The sequence below is a fragment of the Aegilops tauschii genome, chromosome 7, assembly GCF_002575655.3.
Source record: "Aegilops tauschii subsp. strangulata cultivar AL8/78 chromosome 7, Aet v6.0, whole genome shotgun sequence".
Lineage (NCBI taxonomy): Eukaryota > Viridiplantae > Streptophyta > Magnoliopsida > Poales > Poaceae > Aegilops > Aegilops tauschii.
Genome location: NC_053041.3, coordinates 517,873,815 through 517,893,539, shown reverse-complemented (window position 1 = coordinate 517,893,539; position 19,725 = coordinate 517,873,815). Strand labels below are relative to the sequence as shown.

General features: G+C 44.2%; 2 protein-coding genes and 1 long non-coding RNA gene across 5 annotated transcripts; 1 reads left to right on the top strand and 2 right to left on the bottom strand.

The window, feature by feature from the left end:
* Window positions 1-5,667: 5,667 nt before the first annotated feature.
* LOC141026382 (uncharacterized) lies at window positions 5,668-9,261 on the bottom strand. Its single transcript, XM_073502843.1, has 6 exons — window positions 8,794-9,261; window positions 8,537-8,720; window positions 7,845-8,496; window positions 7,586-7,592; window positions 6,353-6,615; window positions 5,668-6,204 (listed from the first exon to the last, which is right to left on the bottom strand). Exons 1-6 carry the CDS (start codon window positions 8,969-8,971, stop codon window positions 5,668-5,670), a joined length of 1,821 nt encoding a protein of 606 aa, XP_073358944.1. The 5' UTR covers window positions 8,972-9,261.
* A 3,567-nt stretch (window positions 9,262-12,828) lies between these two features.
* Window positions 12,829-17,725, top strand: LOC120968048 (uncharacterized). Of its 2 annotated transcripts, none has more exons than XR_006666220.2 (3): window positions 12,829-13,235; window positions 14,860-14,995; window positions 15,196-17,725. It is a non-coding gene; the product is annotated as an uncharacterized lncRNA (long non-coding RNA). The 2 variants fall into 2 exon arrangements; XR_006666219.2 differs by having other exon boundaries at window positions 12,834-13,239.
* Window positions 15,575-18,543, bottom strand: LOC120968047 (uncharacterized). 2 transcript variants are annotated; one of them, XM_040394430.3, is made up of 6 exons: window positions 18,337-18,543; window positions 18,167-18,229; window positions 18,034-18,096; window positions 17,755-17,946; window positions 17,502-17,563; window positions 15,575-15,839 (listed from the first exon to the last, which is right to left on the bottom strand). In XM_040394430.3, the coding sequence occupies exons 1-5, from the start codon at window positions 18,507-18,509 to the stop codon at window positions 17,515-17,517; spliced, it is 540 nt and encodes a 179-aa protein (XP_040250364.2). In that variant the 5' UTR covers window positions 18,510-18,543; the 3' UTR covers window positions 15,575-15,839; window positions 17,502-17,514. The 2 variants fall into 2 exon arrangements, with proteins under 2 accessions (XP_040250364.2, XP_040250363.2); XM_040394429.3 differs by having other exon boundaries at window positions 15,575-17,563.
* Window positions 18,544-19,725: the final 1,182 nt, after the last annotated feature.

Here is a 19,725-nt window from a genome sequence, read left to right as displayed (position 1 = left end):
TAATTCACGGGATCTCCGATCACAAAGAATAGGTTACCACTGTGAACAACTCATATTGTGGGTCTCATACCCATCTCCCTCGATGCATTATCTATCACATTACGTGATAGACCCTTAGTAAAAGGATCTGCCAGATTCTTAGACGTTTGGATATAATCCAATGCAATGACTCCGGAGTTTTTCATTTTCCTGATAGACTTTAACCTTCTCTGAACGTGTCTTGATGACTTCATATTATCCTTTGAGCCGCTCACTTTCGTGATCACAGTTTGATTGCCACAGTTCATAAGGATACCCGGTACAGGTTTCTCAACAACCGGCAAGTCACTCAAGAGTCGGTGAAGCCAATTTGCTTCGACCGTAGCTGTCTCTAGTGCTGTGAGTTCTGCTTCCATTGTTGACCTCGTTAAGATGGTCTGCTTGCAAGACTTCCAAGAAACAGCGCCACCTCCATGAGTGAATACATAACCGCTCGTGGCCTTTATCTCATCAGCATCTGAGATCCAGTTTGAGTCACTATACCCTTCAAGCACCTTTGGGTGCCCGTTGTAGTGAATTCCATAATTCGCAGTGCCTTTCAAATAACGCAAAACTCTCTTTAGAGCTTTCCAATGCACATCTCCTGGTTTTGAGACAAACCGACTCAGTTTGCTAACAGCAAAGGAGATGTCAGGCCTTGTAGCAGTGGCTAAGTACATAAGCGAGCCAATAATCTGAGAATATTTCAATTGATCTCTAGCAATTCTTCGATTCTTTCGAAATAACACACTCGCATCATATGGTGTTGGAGAGGGCTTGTAGTTACTATAGCCAAAGCGACTCAAGATCTTTTCCACATAGTGAGATTGAAGCAATGTAATCCCACCATCATCGTCTCTCAACAACTTGATGTTCAGAATGACATCAGCCACTCCTAAATCCTTCATCTCAAAACAGCGAGATAGGAAATCCTTGACCTTCTTAATAACATTTAGATTTGTTTCAAAAATCAGTATGTCATCAACATACAAGCAAAGGATAACTCCCTCGCCCCCACCATGGCGATAATACACACATTTGTCAGCTTCGTTTACAACAAAGCCTGCAGTTGTTAAAGTTCTTTCAAACTTCTCATGCCACTGTTTAGGTGCTTGCTTGAGTCCATACAAAGACTTCAGCAACTTGCACGCTTTTCCTTCCTGACCATCTAGTACAAACCCATCTGGTTGTTCCATATAAATTTCCTCGTCCAACTCTCCATTTAGGAAAGCAGTCTTAACATCCATTTGATGAACGAGAAGACCATGTGAGGCAGCTTGTGAAAGTAGAACTCGAATAGTGGTCAGCCGATCCCAGTGGCGGAGCATGACAAACAACTAAGGGGGGCATAATTTTTTTAATCTAAAAGCAAAATATACATAAAAAACAAATATACATGGAATATACACGTGTGACTAATATCTAAGGCTCCACTGCAATAGAATACACCCGAATGAAAAAAAACAAATAAATTTACATGGCAATGGAACATACTCGTAAAATTATATCTCACCTCCCTCCGCACGCACATTCCCTTCCCAAGCACAACTTGGCGCGCTCTCTCCCTCTCTTCCTCACATCTAAAACAAATTTATCTCTGAAATCTAGTAGCCATGGGTGGTCATTGAGTAGTGAATGAAAAATGGATTCGTGCTGATGCTAGGAGAGCTAGCAATAGAGGAATTTGAAGACTGATGCTCGGGAGAAGTAGAAACTGCAAGGTCCATTCATGGAAGGCTCTATGTTTGCCTTAATAATCTGCAACTTGGGGATGCAGCCAGAAAGACACAACTGGTGATGCTGGATAGCGCCTGAAGCTGGACTGCTTGGTCGCAGGTGTCGGGGTAGCTCTGGTGGCCGCTAATACATACTAAAATGTTATTTGCACTTTTGGAAGGGGGGGGGGGTCGCAACTCCCTTTGGCCTCCAGGAGGCTCCGCTAGTGGTCGAGCCACAAGTGAGTAAGTATCAAAGAAGTCTTCACCTTCTTTTTGGGAATAACCCTTAGCCACGAGCCGAGCCTTGTACTTTTCAATAGTACCATCAGGCCTAAGCTTCTTCTTGAATACCCATTTGCACCCTATAGGTTTGCACCCATAAGGACGATCAGTTATCTCCCAAGTTTCATTCGCCAAGATGGAATCCATCTCGCTACGAACCGCTTCCTTCCAGTAGTCAGCATCTTCAGATGCATAGGCCTCTGAAATAGAACTGGGAGTGTCATCTATGAGATACACAAGAAAATCATCACCAAAGGACTTTGCAGTCCTCTGTCTCTTGCTCCTAGTAGGAACTTCATTGTTCTCCTCCACAGGACTTTCAAAGTGTTCCATCGAAATGGCAGGTTTGGTAAATGTAACTGGTTCCTGATTCGATGAACTAGGCATCTCCTGATTAGATGAGGTAGCCATATCCTTTATGGGAAAGATATCTTCAAAGAAAGTCGCATCATTCGACTCCATGATCGTACCGACATGCATGTCAGGTACCTCAGATTTTACAACCAAGAATCTATAACCAATGCTATGAAATGCATATCCCAGGAAAACACAATCCACGGTCTTTGGTCCAAGCTTGCGCTTCTTTGGAATTGGCACATTGACTTTCGCCAAACAACCCCAGGTTCGTAGATAAGAGAGTTTTAATCTTTTCTTCCCCCATTCCTCGAATGGAGTTATATCTTTGTTCTTTGTGGGAACTCGGTTTAGGACATGACATGCCGTCAATATCGCCTCCCCCCACCATGCCTTGGAGAGACCCGATGTGTCTAACATGGCGTTAACCAAATCTGTTAGAGTACGGTTCTTTCTTTCGGCCACCCCATTCGACTGAGGTGAATAGGGAGGTGTCCTCTCATGGATTATACCATGTTCCACACAAAAAGCATCAAATTCATTGGAAAAATACTCTCCACCACGGTCGGACCTAAGCCTCTTGATTTTTCGATCAAGTTGATTTTCCACTTCAGCTTTATAGATCTTGAAAAAAATTCAAAGCCTCATCCTTAGATTTCAGAAGATACACACGGCAGTATCTAGTGGAGTCATCAATTAACGTCATGAAATATTTCTTTCCACCTTTTGTCAAAACACCATTCATTTCACATAAATTTGAATGTATGAGCTCTAGTGGTGCAAGATTTCTCATTTCCGTAGTCGTGTAAGACTTACGAGGTTGCTTAGCTTGCACACAAACTTGACAATTAGATCCCTTGACAGTGGTGAAACTAGGGATTAAGTTCAACTTCGCTAGTCGCGACATGCAACCAAAGTTAACATGACAAAGACGTGAATGCCACACATTTGATTCACTATTGTTGCAAACATGATTAACAGCTTTATTGCAAAAGTCTGACAAGGATAAACTTAACAGGCCTCCTGACTCATAGCCTTTACCAACAAAGGTTCCATACTTGGATATTACAAATTTATTCGACTCAAAGACAAGCTTGTAGCCATCTCTACACAGAAGAGATCCGCTAACAAGATTTTTATTGATGGAGGGGACATAATGCACGTTCTTCAGCCGCACGATCTTCCCCAAAGTAAACTTCAGATCGACCATGCCAACACCACGAACAGAAGCACTTGAACCATTGCCCATCAGCACGGTTGAAGTCCCTGCGGTCTGATAAGACGAAAATATGGAAATATCACCGCATACATGCACATTAGCACCTGTGTCAATCAACCAATCAGGAGAATGACATACTTAAAGAATAGTGGGAAATATACCATACCCAGCATCCTTCATGTCAGTGTCTCCAATGACAACATTAGCGGTCTTGCCGCCTTTCCCACGATGACGCTTGTCATAGCGATTAGGGCAACTAGGAGCCCAATGATCAGGATACCCACACACATGACAAACACCTTTCTTCTTGTCATTCTTCTTCTTGAAGTTCGTGTGTTGCACAGCCTTATTCTTCCCATCAAACTTTGCTTTACCATCAAACTTGCCCTTGTTCTTGAACTTGTGGGTCTGGAAGTTCTTCTTCTGTACCAGATTGGCACTAGATCCTCCCTCAATACCTCGAGCACGTGTATCCTTTGCTCTCGTCTTTTCTTCCACATCAAGAGTGCCAATGAGATCCGGGACGGAAAACTCCTGTCTCTTATGCTTCAGTAAGGTAGCAAAGTTCCTCCACGAAGGAGGAAGCTTAGTGATGATACCTCCGGCAACAAACTTGTCCGGTAGCATACAACTGAAGTGCTCAAGTTCTCTAGCAAATGACTGTATCTCATGAGCTTGCTCAACCATGGAGCGCTCTTCAGTCATCCTGTAATCATAGAATTGCTCCATGATGTACAGCTCAGTGCTAGCATCCGAGACCCCAAACTTGGCCTCGAGTGCATCCCATATATCTTTTCCATTATCAATTGACGCATAAGCATCAACTATGTTCTCACCAAGAACACTCAATAGAGCAGCCTTAAACAGAGTATCCATTTTCTGAAAAGCTTGTGCCTGTTGAGCATCAAGCTCTCCTTCAGGTTTGCCAAGAGTGGCGTCATAGCAACTCATGGTTTGAAACCATAAGACTGCTCTCACGCGCCACCTCTTATAGTGGATACCCTCAAACATAGGAGGTTTCATGGAAGCAGCAAAATCACTCGGGGTAAATTGCCTATAATAAGGTTTTTGGATTGTTGGAAATGTGAGCAATTTACCGAATGATTTTATTAACAAAAATACTAGATAAAGCATGACTAGTATAGCAATGATAAAACAAATCATGCGATTTGACAAAGAGAAGGTAAACAACATCTGCATATATGAACTAGAACCGAACACATCTAGAACAAACACTAGAGCAAGAAGTTGTAACAGAACCTCTAACAAGAAGAGTATCAAAACGTACGGAACGGGAGCAGATGCACCGATCTTGGGGTCGGTGTCCTCGCCAGCCATGTCGTCGAGGAGGTTGTCGACGTCGGGGAAGAAGTCGTCGTCGGGGAAGTAGTCGTCGGAGTCCGGGGCGTCCGTGGCGAAGAAGTCAGTAGTCGCGCTGAGCGCTCCCCAAAAACCTTATCACCCTTCTCCCGTACAAGACTCAAAAGGTGCGGTTCCGGAGGCCTACTGTCCCAGCCTGCGGTGCACGCCGCAAGCCGGGATGGGGAAGAACGTAGCAGCAGCGTGGTGCTCAGGAACTTGTGGCGAGAGGAAGAAGAGGTTCTGGTGCGTCTCTCTGAGAGGAGCGACCTCCCTTTTATAGGCGCAAGAGAAGGAGGCGAGAGGTTGTGCCGGGAGCTGAAGAGAACAAGGGAGACGAAACGAACAGGCAGCAGGCGAAGAGGTGCACCGTTCGTATTCAATCTCCACTACAACAAAAACGTTTCAGCTTCCGCGTGACCTTTCGTATACCCGTCGTGCGTGGCAAAAATTTAGACATCGGCTCGGCTCATTTCCGCAACCCGCAACCCGCGCCGTGACGAGGCGTGGCGAGGCGGGCAGCAGAGGAGGAGCACGCGTGGATGTCCCTCTTGTTCTCATCCTCACACATGTGGAGAAAGAGCCTCCCTTATAAAGAGGTCCAACTCCCTCTAAACTAGCAATGTGGGACTAAACTTTAGTTCCACCTCTTGCCTTGCACGAATGGGCTGCGTGGGCCTCTAGGATTTATTAGGAATTTCTGAAACTGCTATTGGACTAGGCCGAAAATAGACAAAATTTCAGCACAAGGAACCGCAGGCAAGCTTCCCTGAGTCGCTTGCAGCTATGCTGCTCAGCTAAGGCCAAACTGGTAGCCACCATGTTGGTATCAATGTTGCTGCATAAATTGTGCTCGCATATCAGTTTTAGCCTCTCGACGTTGTACCTGTCAGCTGCCACGAGTAGATGGCTAGCCATCACCACATCTCGACGTGCCTCACCTTGGTTACTAGGCATGTTTTGAAGATCAGGCAGCAAGTCGGTGTATATGAAACGGAGCAAGCACCTGAACACATCGGATTCCATCTCCTTGATTTCAACGAGATTGTTGGCCTTCTCCTTCATGGCGCCGAGGAGCTCCGCCTTGAATACAGATGACCTAGCAGCAAGGACGACCCTATGGGCCAAGAACTTGTCCTCGCCGACAAGAAAGGTGACGTCGGCTCCATCCATGCTCTCTAGGAGGTTGCCGAGATGCCGATGCAAGTCGCTTGGAGGAACCATAGTTTCTTGATGGAGGGTATTATTATTATTCTTGATGATAGTTAGGTCGCACATGATGCTGAAACAGTCATCTATTATGATCGGGCCGCTCAAAAACATCCCGCCTCACAAAGTAGTCGCATGTTGAATCTTTCTGTTGGAAGATGCAATCAGCGACGGTACAGCTGAGTTTCTGTACCAGTAGCCCGTCCTTTGCAAGTACGCAAAATTTGACTTCGGCCTTGATATCCTTGGCGTCGGGTGAATCAAGAACCATGCTCACGAGTATGTTGTAACCAACATGTTTTTCCGAGTCGTCACCGTTTCCGTTTGGGTAATACACCACAAACCATTGGTGACCTCCAAAACTGAAAGGGGGAGAAGCCATGTACTCGCCCTTGTTGAACAGCCCCTTGGCTCTTGAGTGTCCATCTACCTTGACCAAGTATGACCCTCTCTCATCTATATTCACGGCACAAACCTTGCACTCATCTGCCATTAATTACTACTCCCTCCGTTCGGAATTACTTGTCGCGGAAATGGATGTATCTAGACGTAAGATACATCCATTTCCGCGACAAGTAATTCCGAACGAAGGAAGTATATCCTATCCTATTGCAGGGCTAATGGATAATGGTATTGACGTCGACTGATTCTCGACGAAACTGCCTGCCCAAGATGCGCTGCTTTTTCTGGCGAAACACGCACGCTGGTAGTATTGCTCCTACGTGCACTAGGACACAGCTTATATGACACAATTTGGTATTGTATACTAACTCAAATACAACGGCTAATTACCCCTAACGTCGACCTATGGCAAGAGGCCTTGTCTTTAACTAACTACTACTAGGATTAGGAATATTACTCCGATACGGGGACGACTTTGGTGAGAAGCGGATCGACGGCTGGACGTGACCCATACTCATTTAACAAGCCATAACAAGCAAGGGGTACTATTTTGGAAGATACATGGATGAACACAGGCACACATGAACCCACTTCGGAACACACATTCTATGAGCGCTCAGAAAATTTCACGGAAAAATAACTTTTCTTTTAGCCTGTGCAAAAAGGACAAAATAATTTGTCGCGGAACGCTATTTAGGACCACTGAAAATTGTCTTTCTTGTCGACACAAAATAAAAACGACATTTCTTCCGCAAAACTTTGGGCCGCAGACATATTTTGCAAACATGTACACATGAAATTTTGTTTCGAAATTTTTGGCATTTTAAAACACATTTAAAATACCTTTTCGAAAAGCAGGTTCATATGTACCCGGGTTCAAGACGTGCCTTCTAGTATCATTTCAGTTAAATTTCTTGCAAACCATAACAAGAACTGAGGCGAGCAAACGAAAGAAAAACAGTACACCAAACATGCATCTCAGCAAATAGAAAATCCAGGCAACAACCAATCAGTCACATTATACCTGCAATCTAAACACACACACACACACACACACACACACACACACACACACACATATATATATATATGTATATATATAGATAGAGAGAGAGAGAGAGAGAGATAGAAGATTTTTGTTTTCGATCAAAACGAACAGGCAACGAACATAGATAGTGTTTTTTCGGTTGTGGGCAGGTATACACATGCAACCATACTTAATAGAACCAAGTTGAAACATGCCTAAACATTAAACTAATTTATGAGCGACGATCAAGCCATACTACTAAAATTGCCAAGATAATATCCTTGGCTGCTTCGAGCGGAATCGGTATGGGCCTAGCAATGAGCTCTCTAAGGACAGACGGGCAGCTGCTTTTCAGATGCTCATAGCCATCACTTGCCATCATCGTCCGCAAATTGGAGGGAGAGGCAAGGAACTGCAGACATGCTTTCTTTAGCCCATGACAAGTATGCTGCTTAGCCAAAACCAAGCTAGTCGCCACCATACCGGCATGGATGTGGTTGCATAGCTTGTGCTTGCTCAGCTTCAGCCTCTCAATGTTGTACCTGTCCGCCGCCACGAGCAGATGGCTAGCCATCGTCACATCTAGACTTCCCATCTCAAGAGCGGGTAGCGTGTCGGTGTATATGAAATAGAGCAAGCACTTGAACACGTGAGCTTCCATCTCATGAATTTCAACTAGATTGTCGTCTTTCTCTTTCATGGACCCAAAGAGCTCTGCCTTGAATACGGGTGACCTAGCAGCGAGCACGAGCCTATGGGCCGAGAACTTGTCCCCGCGCACAAGAAAAGTGACATCCGCTCCATCCATGGTCTCTCGCAGGTCGCCGAAGTGGCGATGCAAGTCGCTTGGTGGTTGCCGAAGTGGCGATGCAAGTCGCTTGGTGGAATCGCAACAAACTGGTCTTTTTCTTCACTTTGGGTGTTGTTGATGACGAGGTTAGATCAAACCGGATGCTGAAACAGTCATCCACTAGATGCGTGTATCCCTCTAAAGTAGCTTGCTGGAACGTGTAGCGAATAGATGAACCTTTGTGTGGGAAGACATGATCACGGGTGTGCGGCCGCATTGGTAGCCCATCCTTGTTGTCAATCATGCTAAATATGGTTTCCGCCTTCACGTTGGTGGCATCAGCTGAATCAAGAACCAGGCAAACGACCATGAAGCCCGCAGGTTTTGCCGAGTCACTGTTGGGGTAGTATCTCACAACCCAGTTGTGGCCTCCAACACTGAAAGGGGGAGAAGTCATATTCATATACTTGCCTTTCTTGAATAGTTGCCAATTTCCGTTTTTCTCTTGAGTATCCGTCTACCTTGATCACGCATGATGACTTTTTCTCAGATTGAGCTACCATGGTAGCAGAAATCTTGCACCGGTCTGCCATGGCCCTGCCGATCGAGGTTGCTTAATTAGGTACTTCTTTCCGACGAGATGAGCAACACGCACCAAGTAGAATCAAAGCTTGGAAGCAACCGAGATCCTTGCGGCCGTCTGCTCACGCTGGGAAACGCTTTATGTATGGCCCGGGTTCGGTACCGACCGACGTAGACTAGTGTTTGATACTAATTCCCAATATCTTCTAAAAAAATCAAAATAAAAGTAGAACGTGCAGGGCAAAACGGCCACAGGATTTTTAAATGGGCCACCTCGGCCGCAGCCCATGTTCATTTTTCTCTTCTATTTTTCTGGCTTTTTATACAATAATAATGAATCAAACATATTGTATTTGATAATAAAAATGCAAATTAAATATTGTGTTACAAATATATAATATTTGTACATAGTATGAAAAATAAGAAAACATTTGTAACTTTCCAATAAAGTCATGCGTTTTACAAAAAGTGTTATGTAAAGCCATTTGATTAAATAATTGTTCATGTAATGTTTGAAAGTGTTCATGCACCCCTCAAAAAGGAAAATGTTCATGCAATTTTAAAATGTTGGTGAAAATTAAGAACAAATAAAATAGGAGGAAGAAAGAATAAAACCAAAAACCAAATACAAAAAGGAAACCAGATGAGGGAGTTGATGATAATGGCACGAATAATGATGATGGTGGTGGATCTTGATGTCGTGGCCTTTGTTCTTTAGTCCATGGCTTGGTGGTTGTCCTTCGATTGATTACCCAACCGGATCCCTTCGACATGAAGGGCCTTTGGAACACGATGTTTCTTTGGGCCGGCCCTGCGCCGACGGTCATCGACCTCATCGGGCCCGACGACAACGACGAGTACGCCTAGGGCAGCGCGCCGCCTCGTAGCTAGCTTTTTTTTATGTCGGACTAGGAAAATTGCCCGTGCGTTGCAACGGGATAGACTATTAAAACATAACCGCCATGAAAACCGACAGGAGAAAACATGAAAGGATTATGTATATTTTTACCTCTCACCGTGTCGCGGTTGACACCATTCCCGCCCTGCATCGTGTACATCGACATGACATCACATGCATAATTGCTTAAGATCCTGGCACAGATCTACCTCAACCCCGTCGTGAATTCCGGTTGTGTACTGTCACCATAGTGGCCCCACACGATGGGGATCGTGGCCAGTACCTCTACCATCTTTTTCACTGCATTCTTGATGACCTTGATGCGGGTGAGTATAATGTCCGGTCATGGGCTGACGAGATAATGAATCCTGTCCACTCTTGAACCGAAGATTCGGACGACCATATGTCGACGGACGGATCCTCTTCTTGTAATTTTGTCTCTTTTGTGGTAGATGGAAATAATCGGATATATTATGTTTAAGTTAGAGGTACATGTGCTATTATGTTCATCTCTTAAATAGATTAACTGTACAGATAATTTGACCGATTTAAAAGTTCTCTGTCAGAGCATATAAAATCACCATGTGCAGTTTACGTAATCTGACCATACTAATTAAGTGTAAGTGTAACTCATGCAAACAAAAGGGAAATTCACTATACCCACAAAGATCTAACTTTGTTGATCATTACGTAACAAATAGTGGGAAACTTCAATAAAATATCTGAGTAAAAGTAGACTATAATTTAAACCCCCACTGAAGCAATCGTGATACAGGACTGATTGAATACTACTCCCTCCATTCCTAAATATAAGTCTTTTTAGAGATTCCGCTATGGACTAGATACGGATCAAAATGAGTGAATCTACACTCTAAAATATGTCCATATACATCCGTATGTAGTTTGTAATGGAATCTCTAAAAAGACTTACATTTAGGAACGGAGGGAGTAGATACCAATCTGGTGTTGCATCATCATACACTCACCGATTCACCTTGAGTGGATATACTATTCACAAGATTTGCCAAACCTGGTTTTGCTCTCTCGCACACAGATGGACCAGGCTCGAGTTTTCAGTTCCTTCCCTTTTTGAACGGGGTTTTCAACTCCTTCATGCAGCCCTCAAAAAGACATGCCGCAGATTTATTTTCACCATCCCTGCTACTACCAACAGCCATCAAAATAACCCATATAATCCCTTTATCTCCCAGTATCGTTTTTCTTTATAATGGAGCTCGCTTCTTCTCACATATCCATCATTCCTTCCTTGCCTGTCGTGCTCCCTTTGTCCTCAGTTACTCATCCATCGAGTCCGGAACTCCACATACAGCCAGCGGCCAAGCAGGCCTGGCCTGGGTCGCAGGCAGCATAGGCGCCGTGGAGGAGATTGGCCTAGAGGATTAGGACGTCCGTGCGTCCCCTTCCAGCCAGTGGCCAAGTAGGCATCTGTAGTGCCGCAGGTGCCGACGTGTCGTTAAGGAGCTCGGCCGGGAGGAGCAGGACGTCCACGCCGGTCCCCTTCCAGCCAGCGCCAAAGCATGCCCGCGTCTCAGCCGGGTGCCGTGGTCTCTGAAGCCATGAATGTTGCGACGTTGTACGAGTGAGGGCAGGCACGAGCGATGATGGAGCCGAGCGTGGCTGTGTGGAGCCTGGGGATGGAGGGCGGTGGTGCGGCTCCAGCCATTGAAGCCCAGATGCGGGACTGCGGATGGCAACGCTGCTCCGGCCGTAGGAGGCAGCGGCGGAGAGAACGGAGACCCAAAGCTTGCGTACGACTGCGTATATAAATATCTGTAGCCCACACTATGAAGATCCGGCAAGGTAAGAACGGCAAGATTCCGGTAAGGTTGGAAGAACCACGACACATCAATGTTGAGCACGGCGCAACGACGAGATTGAAGTAGCTTTAAGAACTGGAAGCAATCGAGCAGGGGTTCGATCGAGGGAGTTAAGGCGTCTTTATACATGCCTACATCGGCCTATGGAACGGAAAAGGAGCACGGTCACCCCATGGGCGTGTGCTCGACTTGGAATAGGAGTTTGTCTTGGGGCAGAAGACGGGCGACAACAGCAAAAAGGAAGGAGAGAATAAAGAAGGGATCAACGCAAGAGGAAATCGAGTCGGCCTCGGTGGGGCATCGTGCTCGTGGAGATCGCACGAGAGGAGATTTTTTTTCCTTAACATTAGAGGAGAGATTTTTTGAGGCCCACCAGTCTTGGTCCATGGGCTAAGATGAGATAGAGACGATCTGGGCCTACAAAATAGAAAATAGCCACGCTAACAAAACTGGTACGGCCGTGCGTGAATCAGAGGAAACGCTTGCGATGCGTAGGTACCTAAGTTTTTACCACGGACCGAACTAAGATGACCAAACCAAGAATATCACCTCCTTTTAATAATAGGTATAGATAGATGTGAACACGTGGACTATCGCCGGCCTTCGTGGCCGGCTTTTATGTTTAATTAAATGTTTGTTTTTTATTTTCAAATTATTTCTATTCTTTTTATTTTACGCGCCGTAAAAATGGGTCGGGTCAGCGTTGGGTGCATATGCCGACCAAAACGTGAAAGCGAAGGTTGATGTCCGTCGGGCCGACCTAAACGGACAAAAGGCGGACAAATCCGCTGTTCGGCGGGTTGGAGTTGCTCTTACGGTCGGAAGAAAAGAAAATGAGCAGGAGGAGGAAACATTATGTGTTTTTTTTTTAGGGGTAGGAAACATTATGTGTTGAACGTGAGTATTCATCATATGTTTGATCCTGGCTTGTGAAATGTGAATGGAAGCGGACCTTGCTAGTTGGTTAGGCCACCCCTCGGTCGAGTCAGTCAGGCGGTCGGTCAGGTCAGGCATGACGTGAAAATCCGTGCGTGCCCATATACGGATTGCAAAAGAAAGAAAGAGAAACCCCACGCATGCGCATGCGCCTGCCTGCCACCCACCATACGTATTAACTTTTGTCAAATACGTACTACTAAATCGGTTGTCAGATCTGGATGCGCCTTATCTTCTCGCTGCTGCCTGGACCCAACAAGGGAAACCCTAGCCTAGCCGCCTCTCTCTCCTGCTCCTCTCCTCAGATCTCCGGCCTCCTACTTCCAACTGCCTGCCACCACGGAAGGATCGATGGCCTCACCCTTCCTTCCTTGCAACCAACCCCCTGCCACAGTGCACCCTTCTTCCATGGCGATGGCGAGAGAGATGGATCTAGGCATCTGGCCCCGCCAGATCAAGACGCAGGCCCGCTGGCCGGACGGCAGCAACGTACCTCCCCTCCATGTCCAGATGGGAAACAGCACGGTCAAGGTACGGTGGCTCCCGGAGACTCTCACGGCGGCCGGGCCGAGCTCCCCCAGCTAGCGCTTGTTCGTCTCATGGGTGGGTGAGTCCTCTGCTACTGCTAGGCTAGCTTGTTTCTTCTTTCATCTAATCTAATCTAATCCCCGGCCCCCTCTAATCTAATCTAAGAAAGAAACGAGTCGCATCTCACGAATCCATCCTTGTTTACCGCCATGTTTCTTCTGTCTTGTCTTGCAGGCTGGATCTGTCTGTATTTTATGTTACAATATTACAGATATTTCCCATCCATCGGGCAAAACGAATATCCCAGCTGTGTGCAGAGTTTTTTTTAATCTTCTGTATATCAGCGGATGACAAAGCAAAAAAAAAAAAATCCTTGTTCAGAAGATTCACCGGAATACGGTTTTTAGGGTGTTTGGATCTGTGGGAATTTTTCCTAAAAGGATTTCAAACTCTTTGGGATTTTTTCCAAGAATTCATGCAGTCTATTATTTTTCAAGATTTTTTTTTTCTCAAACCTCTTCTTGCAATTCCTTTACTTTTGGTGGCCTATAAAACACTCTTTGATGAGCTCTTTTTTTCCACACCCCTTAGTACCACTTTCATAGATCCTCCTAATTAATACAGATAACTATAACAATCCAAAGTACATTTTATTAGCCTAGCGGTGTCGCTAAAGCCTTTTAATCTTTAAGCACCAATCCTCACATTCTTTGCTTTCATTGTTATAGTCCACTTTTCACCAGTGCTAAGGTGATATGAGGGTATGTGCTAAGATTAAAAAACTTGGTGTCCAATGCTATGCTAGAGTAATCTTAATTAGTCATTTTAGATTAGTGATCTAAACGATTTCATATTTCTTTACTCGTAGTAAAAGCAGAGGAAAATAGTTGGAGTATGGAAATTTTCTTTGGTGCGTCTATTTGGTTTAGGAAAGAAGAAAAGGAAAAAAAGAAACAGAGTTTTCCTTTGGTCCATGTACCAAAGGGAAAATAAATAGAAATTTGACATCTAGTGTTTAAGACACGGGACGGATGAGAGTGAGTTTTTTTAGCGTAAGAACATGCAAGTGATACTTTTGCTTGTGATTTGATTTGACTTTTAACAAAAAATTAATTTTGTGTGTGTTTCTCTTACGATTTTGATTTTTTAAATGGATGCATCTAGCACTAGATACATGCGTTTGAGCGATAAGTCATATGGATAGGAGGGAGTAGTATTTCTGTGTTTCTACCAAGTAATAAGATCTTGATTTTTATATTCTAGTGGAACAAAAACACAATAATTTACCAAAATTTATGTGTCTTTTCATGCTGCAGGCTATCATATTTGTGCTTCTTTTTTTCAATTTCCTTGTTGTACATATATGCATGTTTATCGGTATCTTGTTGGATTCCTTGGCTCATAGGGAAGCCATTGGAGTATGAAACATTTCTTTGGGATATGTGATTAACTAGCCCCATGGAAGAACTCGAACAGAGGAAAAAAAATCTGGTGTGTCCATTCCGTTGCTCATCCTTCGGGGATGCGCAATGGAGTTGTTCACGTGCTCTCGTGGGGTAGCAGCCAAACCTCCATTGTCAACTCATTATCTCTCTGGATAGATTACATCCAATCTTAATTTTGTGTACTACGCACAAGCAACAGTTTTTCCTTTTTTTTAATCATATGTTCATCAGGAGCTTGGAATTTTTTTCTTCAGGCGTGTCAATGACACACAACCCCGGCGAAATGGATTTGCTCGTGGCAAGAAGCCCTATGCTGCTACTGCATTTGATGTCTTTTGAAGGTGTCCATCCTGATCCATACGGAGCTTTGCTTAGACACATGCATTCCTGGTAATCACCTTGTCAATTTCCTTTGTGTTTTGCCTTTGCTAGTCCCTCCACACACACACACACACACACACACTCCCTGTACATCCATGGAGATTTCTCACACAGAGGCAACAGTTTTGCAATTTCCTTACTGTACATGTGTGTGTGTGTGTTCATCAGGACCTTGGATTATGATATGATCTACCCCTTTCCATGTCCAGGTATATGTAGGCGACCTGCAACTCCGCGAAATGGATTTGCTAGTGCCACAACATATGATGTCTTGTGTCTTATGACCCATGGGCTCTAGGTAATCGTTTTATGTTACCCTCCTGCCTACTACTGCTATCCTTCTCAAAAGAAAGACAATTATTTCTACAAACAAGGATAAGCACAAATCAACTAACCCAGCTGCCAGGTTGTAGAAATAAACCAAAAATACCCAGTCAAACAAATGGTCTAGATGCATCTCTGCTAGGGGAGTGCAGGTTTACCCGAGCCAGTGCTTACCCTTGATTTTAGACTGCTGGTCACTGTAAGTTGACTTTTTGAACCACATCCCTTGGCATCAAGTTAGTAACGAAATCATACACATCCCAATACTAATGAAATTAATTTAACGCTAAAGCTTTCACCAACATTCTGCAATTAATAATTAGGAACATTTCATCCCAAATGGACCATGACTTACTAGCACTCGGTCTACGTTCTCGTATGTTTGGCTTGTGAACTCAGCACCGTCCAATGTATAGCAAACATGCTCAAAATTTCTTTAACAGTTTATGAATAGTTTTGAATGAAGGAAGACTTTTTATTCAACTCATTCAGCATCTTTGAGCATTCATCTGCATGTTATACCTGCTTCCTGCAAGCACCAGAAAGAAAGACAAAGTAAGTTATGCTACTTCATTTATGTTCTCTTCTCACATTGTGCGCCAGATGTGGATGATGATGTGCAGCACAAGGTAAAATAAGATGAAATGATCAAACAGGTTACACTGATTCCATCATTGTTGAACCCAGCTTAACAAAATGCATTCTCAGAAGCTTTTTTGTGCCTGGCACTCCCTGGATAATGTCAGCTAATAAACTTGTTTATCTCTGTTTGGGGGTACAAAATTAATTTCTGCTCTTCATTTTGAAAGTCAAACACTACTAGTATTCCTTGCTAGTTGTACCTCAGTTAACAGAGAGCTCAAAAAAGCAAGAGTATGCCGTCAATAGCACCATTTTAGCAAATAGGCATCTGTCCTTAACTAGTTTGTACTAAATATGAAGCATGCTTCACATCAAATTGGTAGTCAGCTTCACAACATTATTAAATATATTAGCATGGTCGAGCAGCTTCACAAAGCTAAGCTGTAGATAAGTAAACATGCTTGGGGTTTCTCCCTATTTGGGGGTACAAATAGTATGAGTATGACATTCAGTTCATAGAGAGCTAATTTCTGTTCATTTTGAGAGCCAAGCACTAGTATCATTCCTAGCTAGGACATTCAGTTCATAGAGAGCTCAAAAACAAGCATGAGTATGACATTTTTTGTTTGTTTGAGTTGCACCAGTTCACAACATTATCTCTATTTGAGGGTACAAAACTAATTTCTGCTGTTCATTTAGAAAGCCTTGCACCATTATTATTCCTAGCTAGTTGCATTTCAGTTGATAGAGAGCTCAAAAAAGTATGATTATGCTGTCAATAGCACCAGTTTAGCAAAGACACATGTGTCCTTAACTAGTTTGTACTACGAATATGAAGCATGCTTCACATCAAATTGGTAGTCAGCTTCGCAACATTATTAAATATGTTAACATGGTTGAGGAGTTTCACAAAGCAAAGCTGTAGATAAATAAACATGCTTGGGGTGGTTTCTCCCTATTCAGGGTACAAAAGTATTTTGAGAGCCAAGCACTAGAATTATTCCTAGCTAGGACATCCAGTTCATAGAGAGCTCAAGAAAGAGGCATGTCCTTAGAAACAAGTTTGAGCTTGAACATGAAGCATGTTTCACAACATTATTACAAGTTAGGCAATTGACAACATTATCTCTGTCTGAGGGGTACAAAACTAATTTCTGCTGTTCATTTCGAAAGCCTTGCACCGCTAATTATTCCTCGCTAGTTGCATTTCAGTTGATAGAGAGGTCAAAAAAGCATGATTATGCTGTTAATAGCACCAGTTTAGCAAAGAGACATGTGTCCTTAAACAAGTTGTGCTATGAATATGAAGCATGTTTCACATCAAACAACTTGACAACATAGTACTAGGTACATCCGTTTGAGCGACAAGTAATTTTGGACGGAGGGAGTAGTATGTTAGCATGCAATTCAACATAGTGAAAGTGTAGATAAATAAACATGTTTGGTGCGCAAATTTAGTTTCTGTTGTTCATTTTGAAAGCCAAGCACTAGTAGTATTCCTAGCTAGGACATTCAGTTGATAGAGAGCTAAAAAACAAGTATTTTTTTGTTTCAGCTGCACCAGTTTAGCAAAGAAGAGGAGGTACAAGACATGTATGTTTGGCTTTACCTTGATGGTGTGTTCACAAATGCTTCCCTGAAAGGTGTTTGCTTAACATGCGACGCTCCGTTCTGCAGAGGTGCAAGCAAAGCAATTTTGATATCAGAGATGAAAATGTAGGTGTAGAGATGGTTGTAATTTAGGTTGCACTCACATGGATGTTATTCATAACAGACAGGAGGTGCTATTTATGTCAAAATAAATCACAGATTGATTTTTCCTAGTGTATAAAACCTGGAACAGAATGACAGTGCTAAGCTACCTGTGAATCTCGATGTGGGACTCACGGTCTTTGGCAAGCACAGTTTCGTTGCAGAGCTTGCACTTGATCCTGATTTCAGAGAGCGCCAGGGCCCTGAGCCGGGCCTCCTCATTTTTGGCTTGCACCAGCTCCTTCTTAAGCTGAGACTTATCTTTTTTGAGACGCCTCTTCTCTTCTTTGTGATCCTTGTCACTGATGAAACAAGAATCAGTCACACTCCTTGCTTGGGAGGTGAAAAACAAGAAAAAAAGGGGAATGATTCAAGCTAGACGCACGCACATGGTCTCAAGCTTGTGTAGGAGCTCTGCCTTTTCCTCTCTTAACCTCTCCTCCAGTGCCTCCCTGCACGCAAACGCAGTTAGCCAATCAAACAAACAGAGGACGGAGGGAGGGAGGGGGTCGCATCTCATACAAACGCTCGATCTTGCGCTCCAGGGCTCCCTTGTCAGTAGCATACAGCTTCTCGTACTCGTCCCTGCACCCAATCCCAATCGAGAGGTGACCAACACAACATATGGATGGATGGAGTCAAGCAGAGAGAGAGGGTCGATCGATCGAGATCCAACTACTACTACTACTTACAGATGGTCCTCCAAGTGCTTCACCAGCTCTCGTTTCTTGACCATGCGACGGCACTTGCGGCACCTTTTCTCGGTCAGGTGGGAGATGGCCTCCACGGCGCCCCTCACCAGCTCCACAGTTCCCGCGGCCATCGCAATGGTGGTGGCGGCCGTGGTCAAAGCCGGCGGCGACATTGCTTTCGATTTCGATTTGGATTTGGCGGGGGCGGGGGCGGGGGCGGCGGGGGCGGGGGCGGCTCTCTCTGGGTCTGGGTGGGTCGGGGGGCCGGGGGAAGAGACGAGGGTTTGAGAGACACGACCGACCGCACCCCCGGTTGGGTGGGCTCTCTCCTAATTGGGTCGGCCCATTTACGGATCTGTTTTTCTCTCTTTAGAAAATAATAAATACTTTGATCAATAAGGGCATCTCCAATGGGAGCCGCTTGTATAGATGCTAATGAAGGAAAAAATAAAGATGAAAAAAATAAAAACACATCTAAGCGCCCGGGCTTACAACGGCAGATGCTAATTACATGGACTAATCAAACAGCCTTGGCGCTTACAGCAGGAAGGAAAAGTGCCTGGCGCTCGATGCACACTTTTGGGTCGACGCTTCACCTGACACCAGGATTAAAGAAAGCAACCGCTAATTGGCCGGGATTTAGACCCTAGCGCCTGTGTTTAAGCGCCGCATTGGACATGCCCTAAGGGCATCTTCAATGCAAGCCGCTTATACGGGCGCTTAGGGAAATAAAAATATATCATAAAATCAGAAAACTATCTAAGCGTTGGTTTGTTTCAACGTAAGGCGCTAGTTTATAGGCGCTAATAAAATCGGTGCATGTTATCCCGCAAAGCAAAAGTGGCTGAAGCGCTCGCTGCTACTTCTTGCATCGATGCTTGAGCGACGCCAGGAATTAAAAGCGGAACTGCCAGTTGACCAGGATACCTATCCTGGCGCCCCTCCGCTAGCGTCCGCGTTGGACATGCCCTAAGGGGACGGGGGAGTATGTTGTAGGACAAGGGAAAAATATATTACGATTTTTTGAAATGTTCATACTATTAAAATATTCTGTGAATTTAATTTAAAAAGCATCAAAAATTTATACTATAAAACAAATTCATATATAGATATAAATATTCCGCCAGAAAACAAATTGTGCATATGTGTTCATGTACCTTGGTGGGGGGGATGTTCAGGTCCAGAAAAGGTAAGCACAAAAAAATAATTTGAATTAAAAAAATGAAAACCTAAATCCAAAAAGGAAAATGAAAAGAAATGAGAAACAAATATCCGGTGTTTTACAAGACTTAGGCATGCACGTCGTGAGCATTTGCTCGACAATACGTCGGTCGCAGTAGGCGCAGAGTGTTTTTTTTAGAACCGCCCTCTAGGCATTTTATCCATCAC